The 17525-nt window shown below is 40.4% G+C and overlaps 1 protein-coding gene across 1 annotated transcript in view; it reads left to right on the top strand.

Annotated features, from left to right (window-relative positions):
- smad3a (SMAD family member 3a) overlaps positions 1-17525 on the top strand; it is a 51411-nt gene that overhangs the window by 15311 nt on the left and 18575 nt on the right. The window contains exon 2 of the mRNA XM_056265343.1: positions 17222-17415. Within this exon, the coding sequence (XP_056121318.1) occupies positions 17222-17415 (194 nt within the window). The remainder of the gene's footprint in view (positions 1-17221; positions 17416-17525) is intronic.

Raw genomic sequence — 17525 nt, 5'->3', positions numbered from 1 at the left:
GAGTGTATATCTATAAGCTAACTGGTCTCCCACCAAGACCCCTGCCCTGTTCTCCTCACACCACAACTTAATTTGTTTCCTCTGACCATTTTGTCTAATCCTGGCCAGTTCCTGCTCTCTTGGCCGTATAGCTGGCTTATAATTATATGGCTGAGGTCCGTCATACGAGTAAACATTTAGGCTACAATTTCCTCAGCGTCCGAACTGTCATTACGATCCATTGCTTTCCTATTGTTTACTTTGATCGCACTCCCTCCCGTTATGTAACTTCCGGTTTGGCGGTTTTCAAATGCGGAAGTAAAATGTTATTACAAAAACGACTCCAGAAGCCTAAATAGCGTTTTTTAAGTATATGTTTATATTTAAATCTAGTTCCTACATTATTTTTCTATACATTGGCTGACTGGGCTAACCTGCAATATGCCCTTTAAGGATAATGTCACCTGACACTGGCTATGTTTATGCACAGTGCACACCTTTTGTTTCAATCGGAATGAATTCATTCCTACTAATGAATCCGACGGTAGTGTTTACATGAACACTAAATAAAGTGATTGGGTTGATGTGCGTGTTTAAATGACACGCATACCTTGACACGCATAAAAGCTTTTAATAAGAATTGATTTTTTGACATGCTCACACTGCACGAATATAAAGAGTTTCCCGCTGTTTGCACATAGGCCTACTCTCATTCATTGTTTTTTTTACTTGTTGTAAAAAGCAAAAAATAATTTTTTGGCGTTAAAAAACTACTGTCAACATTTACTAAAGACACACAGTGAGAAATTTGCACTGAAATTTGCACTGAATTTGCACTCTCACGCTAATTTGCCCTGTTTAGTAAATCTGGCCCTTAATATTTTTCTGTTTCGGGTCCTGATTAGGAGACGACGAGCACATAAACTGTAGTGCCGTGCTGCTTATATTTATCTAGCCTATATCTTATATTTCCCGTGCCCAAAATCCTGTGTCTGTGGATGAGAGAATGAAGTGAGGACTGATGGGAGTTCTGCTCCACTTCACAGACAATGAGCAATGAGTGGTAGGAGAAATCATGACCAAATACAACCAGAAACAAATGTTCAGTCTTGCTTGTGTAAGATAATTCCTCGAGACCTGTTTTCAATTGTGTGGCGATTTTGTACAGCCCCAAGCAGCACACGACACAGTCATTTATCTCAATTCTCATTATGAGAAGTATGAGAAAGTTGCCCTCCGCAATATGGCGGCGCCGTTGACGTACGCTCCAGCGGCCAATAGGGCGTCTATGTATTTATTATGTCTATGGTCGTTCACACCTCAGAGCTGAAAAAGTCTCAAAAAGTGGGCGTGTAAAGCTGTGGAAAAGTGGGAGTGTAGAGGGTGAGAAGAGGCGAGACAACAACCAATAAAACACAGACCTGCAACACACTCATTATACAGACACATGAATATTAATATTTTAAACATTTTAAAAGGTCTAATAGTATTTTCATTACATTTACGAGCACAACAGTCTCTGAACAAACGACACGTCAGTTTAACACAAAAATAATAATGGCATAGTAACTTTTTGTTCATTCTTCTTTGAATTCTTGGTCTAAATAATTGTCTTCTGTGTATGTATCATAATAATTTATCGTATTCATGATCAGATGTATGGCTGTATCAGTGTCCTTATTTGCTAAATATATTTCGTTTGAAGAAGACGTGATTAAATATGTGTGCATACACGGTGCTGGTTCATATATGAAGTAGCCTATGTCCATAACTGGAAACAGGCTCGCTGCAGTCCGTATATGATCTTCTGTATGATCCGCGTTGCGAGTAGGCTATTGTTAAACTCATCGCGGCATTCCATGCAAAAACCACTCTCATGCACGTTCCGCTTGTTGTTAATCATATTTCCCATGTATTTGCAGTCAAACTCCAGCTCTAAACGCATCACAGGGGAAATGCAAACTGCACTTTTGTGTTACTGAGGAAATATACAATTACGACACGTGGCTGAAGGACAACAACACAGCAGAACAGGCAGAGAGGTGAATGAACAGCGCTGAACCGGTCTTTCTTGACATTTGAATTCTCCGCTGTAATGAGATCTCCTTCTTCTCATGCATATTACGGCGCAGTGATTGGATTGAATGAGGTCTTTCTCACGAAAGCATTCAGAACCGGCTGACGTCAGCTCGTTCGTCCACCCCCTACTGGAGCCCCGGCAGCCAATCACCACTCCAGATCTTGCCGGTATTACGCATTGACGTCAGAATCCGTGACGTTGCTCCGACTTTGCTTTTCAAACCAGAAGACAGAAATGGCAAAAAAAAAAAAAAAAAAAATTTCACTTATGAATAAACTTAAAGGCACACCGCGGAACTTTTGGCCACTAGTGGCGCTCGACCTGTAACTTTCACGTCTAGCGTCCCTAGAGGCCACAAGCTCCGCAGCACTGTCGCAAAAGTCAACAAACAGTCAACCGGTCAGACCATAGACAGTGGGTCAGCCTCCCGTGTCTTTAGATTGTGTGTGCTTGCAGTGTTTGAGGCGGGCAGCCTTGCCGCGCTCGATTCCCTTATAGCAGTCTGCTGAGAGAGAGAGAGAGCGGGGCGAGCCCCGTGGGGCTTAGTGCTAACATGTCTGAGTAAATGTGGGCGCGGGACGGCGGGCCGGGCACATTTACTGCACTAAAAACACCGTCGGCCTGAGCTGACTGTAACTTATGTGTGTTGGTTTCGTTTTACAGAAACCGTGGGACATGTTGTGTGTAGTGTTTGTGGGCACTGAGTCGTGGGCACGTTCACTACATTTAATGTACATTTGACATGAGTCGACTTTATTTGTGCGAGCCCTGCACTGTGGCGGGCTGTGCTTGAGTGTAGAAATGAACAATGGGCTGTGGGCATTTTATTACACACATAACACCATCGGCTGTGGCCGGAATACCAGAAAATACTACACTACTTATATGATTTATCTGGGTCACCTTGGAAACGGCATTTGTGTGCAGGCAAGCGTCAGCATCGGTCGGGCACCCCTCCTCCTCCTGTAGCTCACGCCAGCGAGCGAACGCTGGACCAATGGTGATCCTCGTCCTGGCTTTTCATTTGTCACTATGCCTTTTTCTTTATTTTTTTAGTGTCCTCTGACAAAACCTTTGCCTTCTTCCTTGTAGCTGTTGGTTCGGCCATGACGAAAACATACAGACGAGACGGCAATCAAACGCGAGTTGAGCACTCACGTCAGAATCTGAGGAAGTTGTGGGTGGTGGGGGAAGTGACGTATGCCGTAAAGCGGTTGAATTTTGTAGTTCTTTTTGTGCTCGGGTTCCTACCCGAAACCCGAAGTTACATAGTGCTAGGAAAAGCGATACAGACACCTTCAGGCTACGGCAGACGTGTCATTCAACCTATTGTAAGTCGATGTACCATCTCAATGGGTTTTGGTAATATATTATAAAGGTTGAAAAGTTCCACAGTGTGCCTTTAATGAGTACCTTTAGTGTTTAGCAAAGGATTCGTTGTGCTTAATATCTAGATGTTGTGTTTTTCATTATGAATAATAATGAACCCATCAGTCAAGCAATTGCTGGCCCCGAATTGGCGCTAATTGGCGCACAGGCATTTATAACAGTGTGTCCACTGGCACAGAGCGATCGTTTCCAGTTCATTCCTATGGTATTGTGTTGTCACACGTCGATTAACTGGTGGGAAAATTTTCTCACCGTCACATTCCTACTATTTTACCTCGCTAATCAGCTAGTTGGTTGTTGGAAGACTAATCGACTTTCGTGACCCCCTCGCCACCCCAGTTCTTGAATCTCCCAAGAACCTTTCAATTTCCAGACCAGATGTTTAATGCAGCGCCTCTAACTTGAGCGGTTTAGAACTACTGTCTGAATGCTGTTGCCTTTTCTGTGTAAAATATATCCCTGTCTGTGTGCATGAAAGTTGTGTTCATATTTGTGTCCTGTTTGACTGATAGTGTGTCTCTAGGTGTTTGTGGATTTCATGAGGGTGTTATAAGGGTTGCAACACCCAAGTGACGGAGAAGGCCAAGTGTGCCAAGTCTGACTGTGGTTGTGGTGGAGATTAGCGACACAGTTTGTGTCTCTGTGTTCTGGAAGTGTGTGCATTCATTGTGTATTGTATGTGTACACACACACACTGCTGTTGTGTCTATGGAAGTCTGTGCATTGAGAGTCTTCTCCTGTGTGTGTGTTGTTCGAGGCGGGGTTAGTCAGGCTTCAGGAATGCTCTGTCTGCCCAGGGGAGGGCGTGGGCCGCTTCTGGGTTTGTGGCTCCTGCCGGGGTTGAAGGTTTAGAAAAGCTGTGCCGCCTCCATATCTGCTGGAATAATAGACACTCTGTACAGCAGACAACAAGACTGCTTTGTGCTACTCTGTCATCACTAACCCTACCGCTGACCCTCAGACTGCTTCTGACCACCCTGAGAAAATAACCGTCCTTCAGCCGTGAACTCTCCGTGTGTGTTTGTGCGTTCTTTAGAAGAGTGCCAGTGTAGACTTTGCGCAGGATGTTTTGATGTTTGTCTGAGAGTTTTGAGAGACCTGCTTTAAAGTCTGCCATGAATGTACACTGACACTGATCCAAGTTAATCGCTGTAGTCTTTAATTTTAAGACTGTTTTATCTGAGGTGGCTCAGTAGTATTGCAGGTACACTGAAAAATCTTGTTTAATGTTATATGTTATGTAGACATGTGCCAGTATTCGGTAATGCGATAAATCGCGGTAATGAATATGCACGATATTGTTATCGTGGGGACTTCAAAATACCATAAAAAATAATAGATCCGAATTTACTGGTTCAGAAGCCACACTGACAATTGATTGGTTGATTTACTGAAACAGGGCATCAGGGTGCTCTCTGTCTTACATATGCGCTTCATGAGGCACACACGCAAGGTCTCTCGCTACGGTTTGGAGCACAGTCTCTTCTGTCTCGCATGCGCGCTCTTGCTCGCTCTAGATTCCAGGAGATTTTAACTAATTTGCGGGCATCAGGGAGACGCTATCAATATGCGGGAGACTCCCGGAACTTCCGGTAGACTTGGGACGTCTGCGTTTTGGCGCTTGTAAATGTGACGTGATCATTTCAAGTATACGGATCATCTGTTACTTTTTATTTAAAGATAGAGTACAAATTACAGAAAGGTATATATGCCTCATACATAATATCGATCAATCAGTGTTTTTCAACCACGGAAAGAGGTCAATAAAACTGCAGGTGAACAATATTGTCACGTTACGAGAACATTACCTCAGGAAAGCCATTTAATGAACAGAGTATTTTGCTAAATATGTGCACTGTATTATATTTATTATATTACATAATTGTTATTATAATGAAAACCGCATTTAATTTGTTATTTTTAACCTTTAAAAATAGCCTACCAGCTAATAGGCTCTCTGTATGTTTACAGCATTATGTGAGATATATTTTTTCTTGAGAAAAATTACATGTAGGCTTATCTACTGTAGTCAATATTGAATCAAGATTGAAATCAAATCAATAATTTAACTGAAATTGTGAAAATTGTGTTAAGCAATAATACAAACAGTAGCCTACCAGTCATTGTACCAGGTAAACATTGTGACATGTTCTCACTAAACTTAATAAAATTTTGTTTAGTTACCAAATGTTTTGACAATCACAATTACACCTATTGTGATGCAAGTTGTTTTTTTTACATCCCCCCAATCCATCTTCTTCTCTTGTGCAAATAAAATATCGTGATAATACCGTATACCGTGATAAAAGCTCAATCAATTAATCGCAGCATGAAAATTTGATACCGGCACATTCCTTGTGTTGTGTTGTGTTGTGTTGTGTTATGCTCTGGGGTAAAAGTGTCCTCCTGTATACGAGTACTAAAGCCTAAAAAGAATACTTCGGTTTTGATACAAATGAATACAGGGTTTCCGTTGTCCGGTAATTACCGGACATTGGCCGGGAAAAAAATGAAATGTCCGACAAAATTAAATCTCTCCGGTCAAATTGTCCGATTAAAATTGCGTAATAATCCCGCCCCCCTAACACAATATGAATTTGAGAATAAGCCTAAAATGTATAAAGCAAAAATACACCGTTTGAAAGTTATTAAACAACATCGCATGCTGCATTTCAAATAAAGCACACGCCTAGAACGGCTGTAATATAGACCTAAACAACGAACGATTGAGTGAGACGTTTCAAATATGGCCAGGTCCATTGATATTATTGATGAAGTTGATAAAGTTGACGATGCAGACTCGCCATCTTCGCAGTAGTGAACGCGCCTATAGAGAGAAGTGTGCACGCGTCGGCGCCTCCGTGTCCTGATTAGCCTATATTGTCCACTATATTTGCTTCTTATTTAATAATCCAGGCAAATTTGTTGATGAAACATTGATTAAAATTAATATACAATTTATACAAAACGAAATTTTCAAGCAGGAATAATATTCGAAGATCGCTGGGTTGATTATTATTTGAAAATCGCACCCCTCCACCACATGCACGCACACATGCATTAGACTACACACCAGAGCATGTGAGCAAAGCGGAGCGGTGTGACGCTTATTATAAGTTAAAAAACTTAAATATACGTTTCATTTTTATAAATAATATAATGATATTATTTTTTTATTTCATCTGTTGAGTAGGCTATATGAAAAGGGAACCGCATGAGATGAGTTAGATAGGATCATAAAATGACCAATAGGCCTATAGGCTATATCGGAAAACATTTGGAATTGGTCAGACATGATTTTGACCACTTAATTAATGTTTCATCAACAAATTTGCCTGGATTAAAAAATAAGAATTTATTCATATGAAGTGTGCATTTCTGGCGCGTTCACTACTGCGAAGATGGCGAGTCTGCATCGTCAACTTTATCAATTTATCAACAATTTAAATGTTTCATGCATAATCATTACTTTCGCCGGTTCTTTGTGGCAAGCTTTATTTCAGGTGTTGTGTGATATCTCTGCGCCCAAGTAGCAGTGCTTCGCCTGTGTAGAGTCTCCGCAACGGCGATAGATTGAAACGCGCGTCCGAGTGAAGATTGCGCAACTCGCGCAGCGCGTCGTCCATGCAACTGATAGCAGCGGACACGAGCGCTCAGCTTGATTTAAAAAACAACTGATTTTAGCGCTAGATCTCTTATTTAATAGCGAACTAAATGAATGATCTGCTAGTTAACTGGAGATGTTAACTAGTTAGCTAGTTATTTATTTGTATTAGGTACATCCGTGCCTCAATGTTTCAAAAAGTAAATGTGTGTGTAAAAAACAATTGGTGTTAATTGACGCCAATCGGACGTTCATGTTTTTTTCCGTCTATTTGAAAGTTAGGCTAATAATAACATGTTGCATTCTATATGGCCTGATTATGTCATTTTTTAAGTTACATAGCCTGCCTCCAGTTTTCCTCAACTTGACTAATTAAGAGGCGATATTTGACCGGCATATCATCAAAATGTCCGTTAAACGAAACCTCTGCCGGTCACTTTGACCGGCACCATTCTTTTCTAGCGGAAACTCTGAGCTGAATGCATAGTAGGGCTGGTCGATTAAACAATATCATATCGAGATTGTGATTAAAATTTATGTCGATGACGATGATAAGCTCTAGACATTCTTACTCCATATGGATTAATCTAACAGCCTATCACACAGCAGAAATAAACACGACAACAGCCAGTCAATGCATGTTGCTAATAAGTGATTTCTGCGTGTCTCTGTGTGAAAGAATGGTGCGGTTTTGTCTGATACACAAACTCACACACTGCTCCAGAGCTGCTTTGAGTCACTTCACAAGCTTTTCACTCTCTTTTGAGGAAAAACTACCGTCAAATACACACTTGAAACTAAAACTGAAAAGCCAGTCAGTTGAGTTTGTGACAAAACCTTTTACAGTGCTTGTTTATTGTTGTCTTTCATGCATTTGATAATTCATACTCATAAGAACTGAAATGACATTCATTAAAAGATTATTAGTTAAAACATTTTAAAATGCATGAACTTTGTCATTGAGGATTTCTATTTGTGCAAAAATCTTGTCTCGTCTCGTTCTCGTGAACCCAATATCGTGTCTCGTCTCGTGAGATAAGTATCTCGTCACACCCCTAATAATAATATTGTGGTAACTATCATTATGATATGGAATAAAAATATTGTGATAATTATTTTTGGCCATATCCCTCAGCCCTAATGCACAGCCTTTCAAAGTTTACAACATTTGATGTGCGTGAACACAGGTGGTCGACACATGGACCAAAATACTATAAAATCTTATCCTTGTCTGCACTATTTCTCACACCGTCCACACTGGAGACAGCAAAGCGATTGTTGCAAATACATTTGTCCTTCGTGTCAGTCATCAGAAATAGAACGGGGCATCAGTTTACTGTCGGGGATTTGTCATGTCGCATCGCACCGCGCTGCATCCAGTGTAGACAGTATCACTGATTATTATTGGTTTTAATGTCTTTTGTCGCGTCATGTTGCGGGGTACAGAGTACATGCGGTACTCTGGCTGTGTGCATAAAGTATGTGCATTCTATTTACATTGTGCACTGTATGCATAACCTAGCGTATGTGTAAAACTGAAGTGTACTTTGGGCTTTACAAAGCTAGTTTTATTCTGCATCTCGGATTACTGTGCCCATGTGCCTGAAATGCAGTGCCACTCATGACAATGAACAATGTTTTGTTGGATCTTTTTTCAAAGTCATCTTCCCTGTTTTCTATGACACAACTCCTGATGTATCTTACCTGCTTTAGCTATGTGTTTTCAGCATGGGTCCGCTCTCATTAAAATTTTGAAAAGGTGTGATGGGAGGATGTGAACACGGGGCTGGGTACAGCAGCTGTCTGGTGTTGGTTATCAGTCTTGTTCAGATCCTAGTTCTGACAGGATTGTAAGTAAAACCATGCAAAATAATATTTGCTGAAAATGTACTTGTCAAAAAATAATGGTAAAGAATAATAATTTGTACTCAGACACTGCTGAAGTGAGAGGTACAAAACTATATTGCTTACTTTTTACCAAGTGACATTTACTCACTATTGATTTCAACCCTTTAAAAAGAAAATACCACTGTCCCCTTGAATATTAATTAACAATTAAACCGAAGTAGAGACAGTTATTTTCTTCCATGTTGTGACATACAATTGAATGAAATGGATTATCCAAAAAGAAAAATAATTGTTCAGAGTCTTGGTTCCTTTCATTGCTTTGATTGGATGGAGACAGATCTGAATGCGAGCTTGCAGTTGATTGTAAGAAAGGGGCGGGATTTAAGCCAAGTAAATGATTGGAGAAATGTGGCATACATCACCAGTCTGTCATTTCTCCTGAAGATTGAGTTAAGACGGTTTGATGAAAGGTTACGAAGTCAAAAAAAATTCAAACAAAAAGAATATTGCATCTTCTCTTTTTTCTTTTTTTTTAAAGAAAAAAGGCTTCATCTTTCACCTTCTGTGGAGGTGGGAACCTACTCCGAATTCTACAGAATGCTATGCTATGGAACCTGAGGTTCAGTGATGTAGTGTTGTCACGATACTGGAATTTCTAACTTCGATACGATACCTTGAAAAATATCGATATTCGATACCATTTTCGATACCACGGAGAAAAAACTGCCACAATATTAAGGGGGTATTTTTTTTATTTTAAGCTATATAACAAGTCTAGAACATGACAATGAGGTATATTTAACATGAACAAAAATGTCCTGAGTTCTATTTGTTTATATTTTTTAATTGGACCAGAGCTAACATGATGTACTTTTATTACCTACTGTTATCAAAGATTAAAATATACTGTAACAAAAAAGCACTTAACAGTATCAAATTGGAGGATAGAGACAGTAATGTATAATAATAAGATTAAACATTAAATTTTCAGTTAAAGGCATGTCATTATTGAATTCAGAGATGCCATTGTCTAGCTGTTTAGTTTAAAGGTTCTCTAAGCGATCCTGGGTGACATCACTTCTTGTTGACGTTCGAACTATTGTCAAACAAAACGGAGGCTAGCTAGACCCTCCCTCCTCCTCATCTACACACTAACCCCCCAAACCCTTCTTGTCGGTCATTGGCTGGAACAGTTTGTTATGTTTCGGGGAGCGGGTCGCTGCAGTTTGTTTTTGTTGCTGTTTGTGGAGCCTGGGCTGTCTACAGAGATCGCGTTTCTTTACAGTGTGTTCAGAGGACAGGCAGCCCAGCGGATAGTGAGGAGATGTTTGCTGTATGTGACAAAAAATGTTTTGGCCAAAAAACGCGCGACATCGCTTAGAGCACCTTTAATTAATATCTGTGTAATCAAATTGATGATAATCGCTAATGAAGGAAAATTGCAGAATTAAATAATACTTTTTGAATAAAGTTAAATAGGCACCAGTTAATTTACATTTGACCACAGTTACAATATTTACTTGTCAAGATTCCTCAGTCAGATTATGTTAACTTTAAGAATTAAAACGAGACAACACAGACTCTTATCAACAACAATACTAGGCCATCTTGGTTAATGTTTCAGAAAAGTTCAAATGAGAAGAGTTACAGTGTTTCCTTGAGGATTTTTTTTAGCAGTGGGGGCAGGTCTGTCCAAACAACAAACACCCCTGATGCTGAGCATATGCTGCTAAATAGTAGCCTACCCCTGGAGCCTGTTCCTTAAGTCTGTTTTCACCTATTCAATAATTAAAAAAAATGAGTGATGTGAGGGATTATTGATAGTCAAACAATCTGTTGGGTGCCCGCAGCCCGCTCGCGTGTCCGCGCTATTCTCCGACATGCCCGCTCACGGTGTGTAGCTCGTGTCCGCGCTATTCTCCGACATGCCCTCTCGCGGTGTGTAGCTCGTGTCCGCGCTATTCTCCGACATGCCCTCTCGCGGTGTGTAGCTCGTGTCCGCGCTATTCTCCGACATGCCCGCTCGCGGTGTGTAGCTCGTGTCCGCGCTATTCTCTGACATGCCCGCTCGCGGTGTGTAGCTCGTGTCCGCGCTATTCTCCGACATGCCCGCTCGCGGTGTGTAGCGCGTGTCCACGCTATTCTCCGACTCCGACATGCCCGCTCGCGGTGTGTTTTTTACGCGTGTCCGCGCTATTCTCCGACATGCCCGTTCGCGTGATGTTCTTTATCAATTAACCAAAGCCGGTCGCGGGGGCGCCGCACTCGCCATCTTTCCATTCACTTCACTTTTGCTATTTAACCAGAGCGAATGAGACGAGTGCGTCACGTGTGGTGTTTATCAACGCGCCTTTTGAGAGAAGTGAAAGTGACTGCTCGGCTAGTATCGATACTTCGGGAAATTAGTATTGGTACCGTTCAGATATTTCAGTATCGATATTTATCGAAATATCGATATTTTTGACAACACTACAGTGATGTGTAGGTTTGACATTGTGGTGTTCATCACACAACATGTTTTAGGTTTATAAACAAGGTATAAAACAAGATTTTAAATAATAAAAAAATAGATACATTTCCAAATACTTTTTTAGTAGGTGCATTGTCACTTGCAGCAGCATTATATACAGGCCAGTCTATTGAAATAATACTTACAAAATATACAATGCATGGCAGTCACTGACCATTTTTTCAGTAAGCGATCTGTATCTGTGTAATTTGATTAGCCCATTTTACATTCTTTTACATTGCGATTTGAACCGTGCAGTATTTCGCACTAAAAAAAGTGGCTAACTGGAGTGTTACTTTTGGCCCCTGCTGCATTTGTATGATGGTTGTAGTGTTTCTGCTATAGTCCTGCTCCCATGCTGAGAACGGGCCCCCGTAACCACATCCAACCACCTGCACATGAGACCCCTGCAGGGTTCTGTTTACTTAAGGAAGGCCTTAATGACTTTAGCAGAGGGAGGAAAACCAAAACCTTTAAAAAAAATAACAGGAAGTTAAACATGATATTTTCCCCACACTCACATTATGAAATGAAGAATAAGCAGGTATATAAGCCTTGAATTAGAAACAAATATTAGACTATAAGAGTTTCCATGTGAGTTGGGTTTCCAGATATTTATGCCGTATTTTTTACAGTCAGATTTAATATTTGATCAGCTTCCAGCTATTATTCCAATACAAATATTATGACCAGTCAATCCAAAGTTGAGTAAATGTATGTTCAGACATATCTCAGCTTTTATCTTCAGTAGTAACTGTACGATCAGGTATGTGTCCTTCATCACTGCACTGTGTCGTGTAGTATTAGGTCTGTTGTACTGCTGCGTGCTGTCTGGGTTTAGGCTGGGGGGATGGGGGAATAGCAATGGTCTTAAAAGTGTTTTTTAAGGGGGGCTGTGGGGGCTGGGTCGGGGTATGTTCCACAGGGTGAAATGGTCCCGCAGACGGTCTGGTCTGACGTCGAAGTTGCTTTTGTCCTTCTCTCCCTCTGCATCAAATTTGCATGTATCAGAGTTCACAGAGTTTGTGTTTTGTCAGACTCTCTGATTTCAAACGGAGACGTGCAAGTTCAGCTCTAAAAACATACACATTAAAGGCTAAACACAGCTTGAAAAAGTGAAATAAAAAAGTTGAAAATTACTTTGGAAAGATGTTTGTCTTGTCTGTCAAACAAAATGCATCATGTTAAATCTAGCGTATTAGTGCAAATAAACTACACATCAGCTGTAGTTTGCCTTTGCTTATTTTTGTTGCTCTGTTTAAATTTGTGTTAAAGCTGCAGTCCGCAGTTTTTCCTCTTTGTCGCCATCTCTGTTCGAAATCTGCAATTGCAGTTATTCGCGGAAATATCAGCTTTACGTGAGTTGTACTTCGACACGGCACAGCGCGGATGAACACAATGTTTTGAGGAGAGTGTGCAGCTGTCAATCACCGCGCCGGTGTGGATACCGTCATTCAGAATCACAGATTATTCATTTTGGAAGTATGACCAACATAATAATTTTCACCGGAAAATGTCATCTGAACAAGTAAGAAACATTCACTTTTGTTCTGGTTCTGACATTGCAGTAAATCGCACTGATTAAATCTAACAGTCGCTTTTCTTATCACGCAAAACCGTGCAAATTATACTTTGTTCTCAAATTGTTAATGTTCAACATCAGCAAGCATTGCGTGACTACATGTAATGTCCTTCCGATATGTATCCTTGTTTTCGCATGGGTCCGGTTGCAGTCTCTTCTTTTCTGTAGCCACTCCGAAGTCCGAACGAAGTCTTTTGCATTTTACAGCGGGTGAATCTGTTGTCACTGGTGATTGTCGTTTGAACCTTTCTGGATCCGCCATCGAATTGATAAGTTTAATTATATCAAGTGCTGTGAGAAAAGGCTATAAATCTCCACCTCCAGCATCCTCACACACGCAATATAGCCTACTAGCCGAGACTCCTTCTTTATGTGTACAGAATCAGATGTGACGTAATGACGCAAAGACATGCTCGAATCTCCCGCGGAAATCCACCAGTACCACTAGAATTAAAAACATTATTACAAGCTTACCGCTTTGCATCGAGCTAAGGCAACCAGATAGTTTTGAACACTGGCTGGTTATGTATTTTCTCAAATATGTATTTTGAATAATTTTTAACCCAAAAAAAGCTACGGACTGCAGCTTTTAGCAAAACTTTGTATAAGTTCATGTCGAGTTGCATGTAAACATCAAAGAAATCGACCTGATCCTGATTCCTTGTAAGCATTGAGTTGAGGATGATAATGCTCTCTGGGGAAGTGTCAGTGTCATGGTCAAGTCAAGGATGCCTGGGCTGATACAGAAATTGTCCACTACAGCCCACGGCGTCTGTGTTTTTATCCTAGATTAAATCTGCCCAGCGTGGTTCAGCCTGTGTCAGACCCCTCCATCCCTCCAGCTCACCCCCTCAACTCTCTTTCTCTTCCTCACCCCCTCCCTGTTCAAATCTCACCCTGCTCTCTACTCAAGTGACAGCCGGCATGCGGGTGGGGGGGAGAGCAGGCTAGACCCGCCCTCCAGGCTGTGTGTGTGTGTGCATGTCTACGTTTATGTTGGTTGGATGTGCCTCACTGCTGACCTAATTTGCCCTCTGCAGCTCAATCAATAGTCATTCAGTGCTTCCTTTTCACATGAGGTCTGCCCACACAGCAGCAAACACAGGCTCTCTCTCCGCTGAGCACTGGAATGTAATGGAAATGTAAAGGACTGATGGTGGATACAATATTTTCAGACTGATGCAGTTAATGAATGCCAGACCCCACGGAATGATCTCATCGCGAACTTTGCCATTTCTTAAATTATCCTAATTGTTGTTACCTGTTGTATTTCTTTTATCTCAATTAGACTTTTGTGTATGAAAAAAAGCTTTTGAAAGGAGTCACACTCCCATTCAAAAGTTTGAGTTCAATGTTTTGTGCTGTTGTTGTTGTTGTTGATGAAAGACATGAATAAGTTCATTCAGCAAGATGCATTGAATTGATCAGAAGTGACAGTAAAGACTTTTACATCATTTAAAAAAAAATTCTACTTCAATGCTGTTCTTTTGGACTTTTTATTCATTATTTCTTGAGCACCAAATCAGCATATTAGAATGATTTCTGTAGGATCATGTGACACTGAAGACTAGAGTAATGATGCTGAGAATTCAGCTTTGACATCACAGGAAAACATTTTATTGGACTGTCCTGGGTATAATACAAGTAGAATGCTCTTTTATGAAGTTATATCTTACTTATTTAGTAAGATTATGCCTGAAAAGGTTTTGGATTTTTTATCATATGTTAACTTTTTAAAAAATTGTATAATATGACTTATTGTGTTTGTTTGCTTGGTTTTATTGTATTTATATGATGATATTTGTATTTTTGTAATTAAAATTTTGCCATGAAAATAGGCTTAGATGCTGACATGGCATTAAATAAAACAATCTAGGCCTATCTATTGACATCACAGGAATAAATAAAATTTCAAATATATTAAAATCGAAAACAGTTATTTTGAATTGTAATAATATTTGACAATATTACTGTTTTTTGTTGTTTTTTTCGGATCAAACAAATGCAGCCCTGATGAGAATAATAGACCTCTTTCAGAAAAATCTTACCAACCCTAAACATTTGAACGGTAGTGTAAAAATGCTACATTTCCTTAATTGAAATAAAAGGGTTCAATGTTCTATGAAAACAGACTGTAAGATTCAGAACTGTAAAATGTTTTTCAAAATAGTTATTCCTGACTTCAGAAAACTGAATGCAATAACACATGGCCATTGTCACAATGACACTTATTTGGTAACCGCACCATTGTGGTCATAAGGAGGAAGTATGATAGATTATATCATATATTATTCCTAAACACCACTGAGTGTTTTTCACAACTATCACAAGAATAAAAAAGGGGCTTGACCTTGGTTATTGATTCATACATTGCTCAAATATTTTATACAAGCTGTTGTATGAACAGGAGAGTCAGACCTGTCATTAGTGTCTAACACTGACTGAGTGAACGGACGCAGCCATAGAAGTCTTCAAGACACAAGTTAAAAAAAGGCCAGTTTAATTCAAAAGTTGAGAGAGGGAATGATCATGAAAAAACTGTGTAATGACCTGATTTGGGCAAAAACATAAGTGCAGTATAGGAACAAAAAGAGAATGATGTGAAATGTATTATATGACCCATTTTAAAGGGCTCCGTTAAGGAAAGTTCACACCTCTTTCCTCCTTTCTTTTCATGTCTCTGCTTTTATGTAGTGTATAAAGGATGAATAGAGTGTCATGAATGGTATCTGTGCCCTGGATTCCTCAAAGAGTTGCTGACCTAGTGCACAGCCCTCCTCTCTCTCTCAGCACTTTGGCTGCTGTTGCATATTTCAAGCACACAATGTAGCAGTCATGTATAATAGAGTGCTCTGAGAGGTTTCAGCACACCATAGCAGTGCATGTATTACGTTGGTGTATTTAATCTGATCTCGACCGCGAGTGTGCCGTTATAGGAGGCCGCTACACAGATAAGCATCATAAAAATGTTTTGGTCGCAGCCCTTGACTGTAAAGATAAGAACTGGAGGCGTATAGAATGGAGTTAGTGTGAAAATGTGTTTTGATATGATGGTGTGCTCAATTATGTCTGCAAAAGTCCTCTTTGTCTGAGACCGGACCAGTGAATAACTCGCCTCAGACATGAAAAGTTCACTGTGTGTTTTTTCAACATTGCTCAAGGCCTTCCCCACATTATTCTGAAATGATTATGCCTTTTTCCATTTCCACATGGGGCCATCCAAAGAAAAGTCTGAGTTGTATTTGCCTGCAGTTAAAAAGTGAAGCAGGTAAAAATATGATGTGTACAGGAATACATATTTGTGTTGTTTTTCTGTCCGAGTTCATCTCTCCTTTTCCTTCCCTCTCTCTTGTCTCCATTAGCCTTAATGTGTCTTTGACTGGTTGGGCATGCATGTGTGAACTGTGAACTGAAGGAAGTGACTCTGTGTTTACAACTCTGTTGCTGTACTCTGCCCGTGTGAGCCTGTGTTGCAACCATAAAGTGGATTGTTTATGCCTAAATGTTCTTGTTTATTCTTTAAATTTTATTGCTTTATAGATTCTCTTTTCATTCTCTCCATGGGGTGTCTGGATTTTACATCATTATTTTTTTCCTCACGCAATCTGCCTGTGGAGCGAAAGCTCTGCTATGAAAAATTTAAAGCATATTGCTGGGAGAGCCACAGAAGCCTCGGGCTGGCCAGGCAGGCCCGTGCCATTGTCTGGGCCAGGCTTGGTGGGTGTAAAAGTGGGAGGAGGGGGGTCTGACAGACATGCTTTAAAGAGCTTTTGGGATTTGCATTATTTGGCCCGCACTACATATGTGTGTGAGGAGTCTACTGTTGCTTTCATATGGCTTTATGAGATGAAGCTGTTGTTAAACTAGAACACAATCAACCTCCTAAACACACACACACATTGTTCTGAAACACTTTTTTTTTGGGACTTCCTCTTCCTATTTTTTCACCTCATTCACATCACGTGTGATGTGTAACCGAAAGCACCACATTAACAGGAAATTGGGCCACTTTTACTTCATCTGCGGTCTCACATAATACCGTGGCGTTGTCCCTGCAAGCCTTGGAGTAGTGAGTGTTTATATTGTGGTAATTTAGGATTTTACACAATATTTCTGACTTAAGCCATAATAACATTTCAGCTGTATTTCTGCTTTGGATTTTAGAGAATGAGCTGCTGGGATTGTTTCTGCTACAGTGAGCATCATTATTGTCTTCTCTTTTTCTCTCAGATCACTAGATGGTCGGTTGCAAGTATCTCATAGGAAAGGACTCCCTCATGTGATCTACTGTCGTCTGTGGCGCTGGCCTGACCTGCAGTCACATCATGAGCTCAGAGCCGTTGAACTCTGCGAGTTTGCCTTTCACACGAAAAAGGACGAGGTCTGCGTCAATCCCTACCACTACCAGCGGGTCGAGACACCAGGTAATGCACACTGATATTTATGGCTCGTTTCCACCGTACGGTACGGTACATTTGTAACATAGTAAATGTTACTTAGTAATTAGTAATATATGTAGTATATGCACAAGTAT

Source organism: Rhinichthys klamathensis, unplaced genomic scaffold, assembly GCF_029890125.1.
Source record: "Rhinichthys klamathensis goyatoka isolate OS25496 unplaced genomic scaffold, OSU_Roscu_1.1 h1tg000232l_1, whole genome shotgun sequence".
Classification (NCBI taxonomy): Eukaryota; Metazoa; Chordata; class Actinopteri; order Cypriniformes; family Leuciscidae; genus Rhinichthys; species Rhinichthys klamathensis.
The sequence above is the reverse complement of the archived record's forward strand: the minus strand, read 5'-3'. Positions and strand labels throughout refer to the sequence as shown.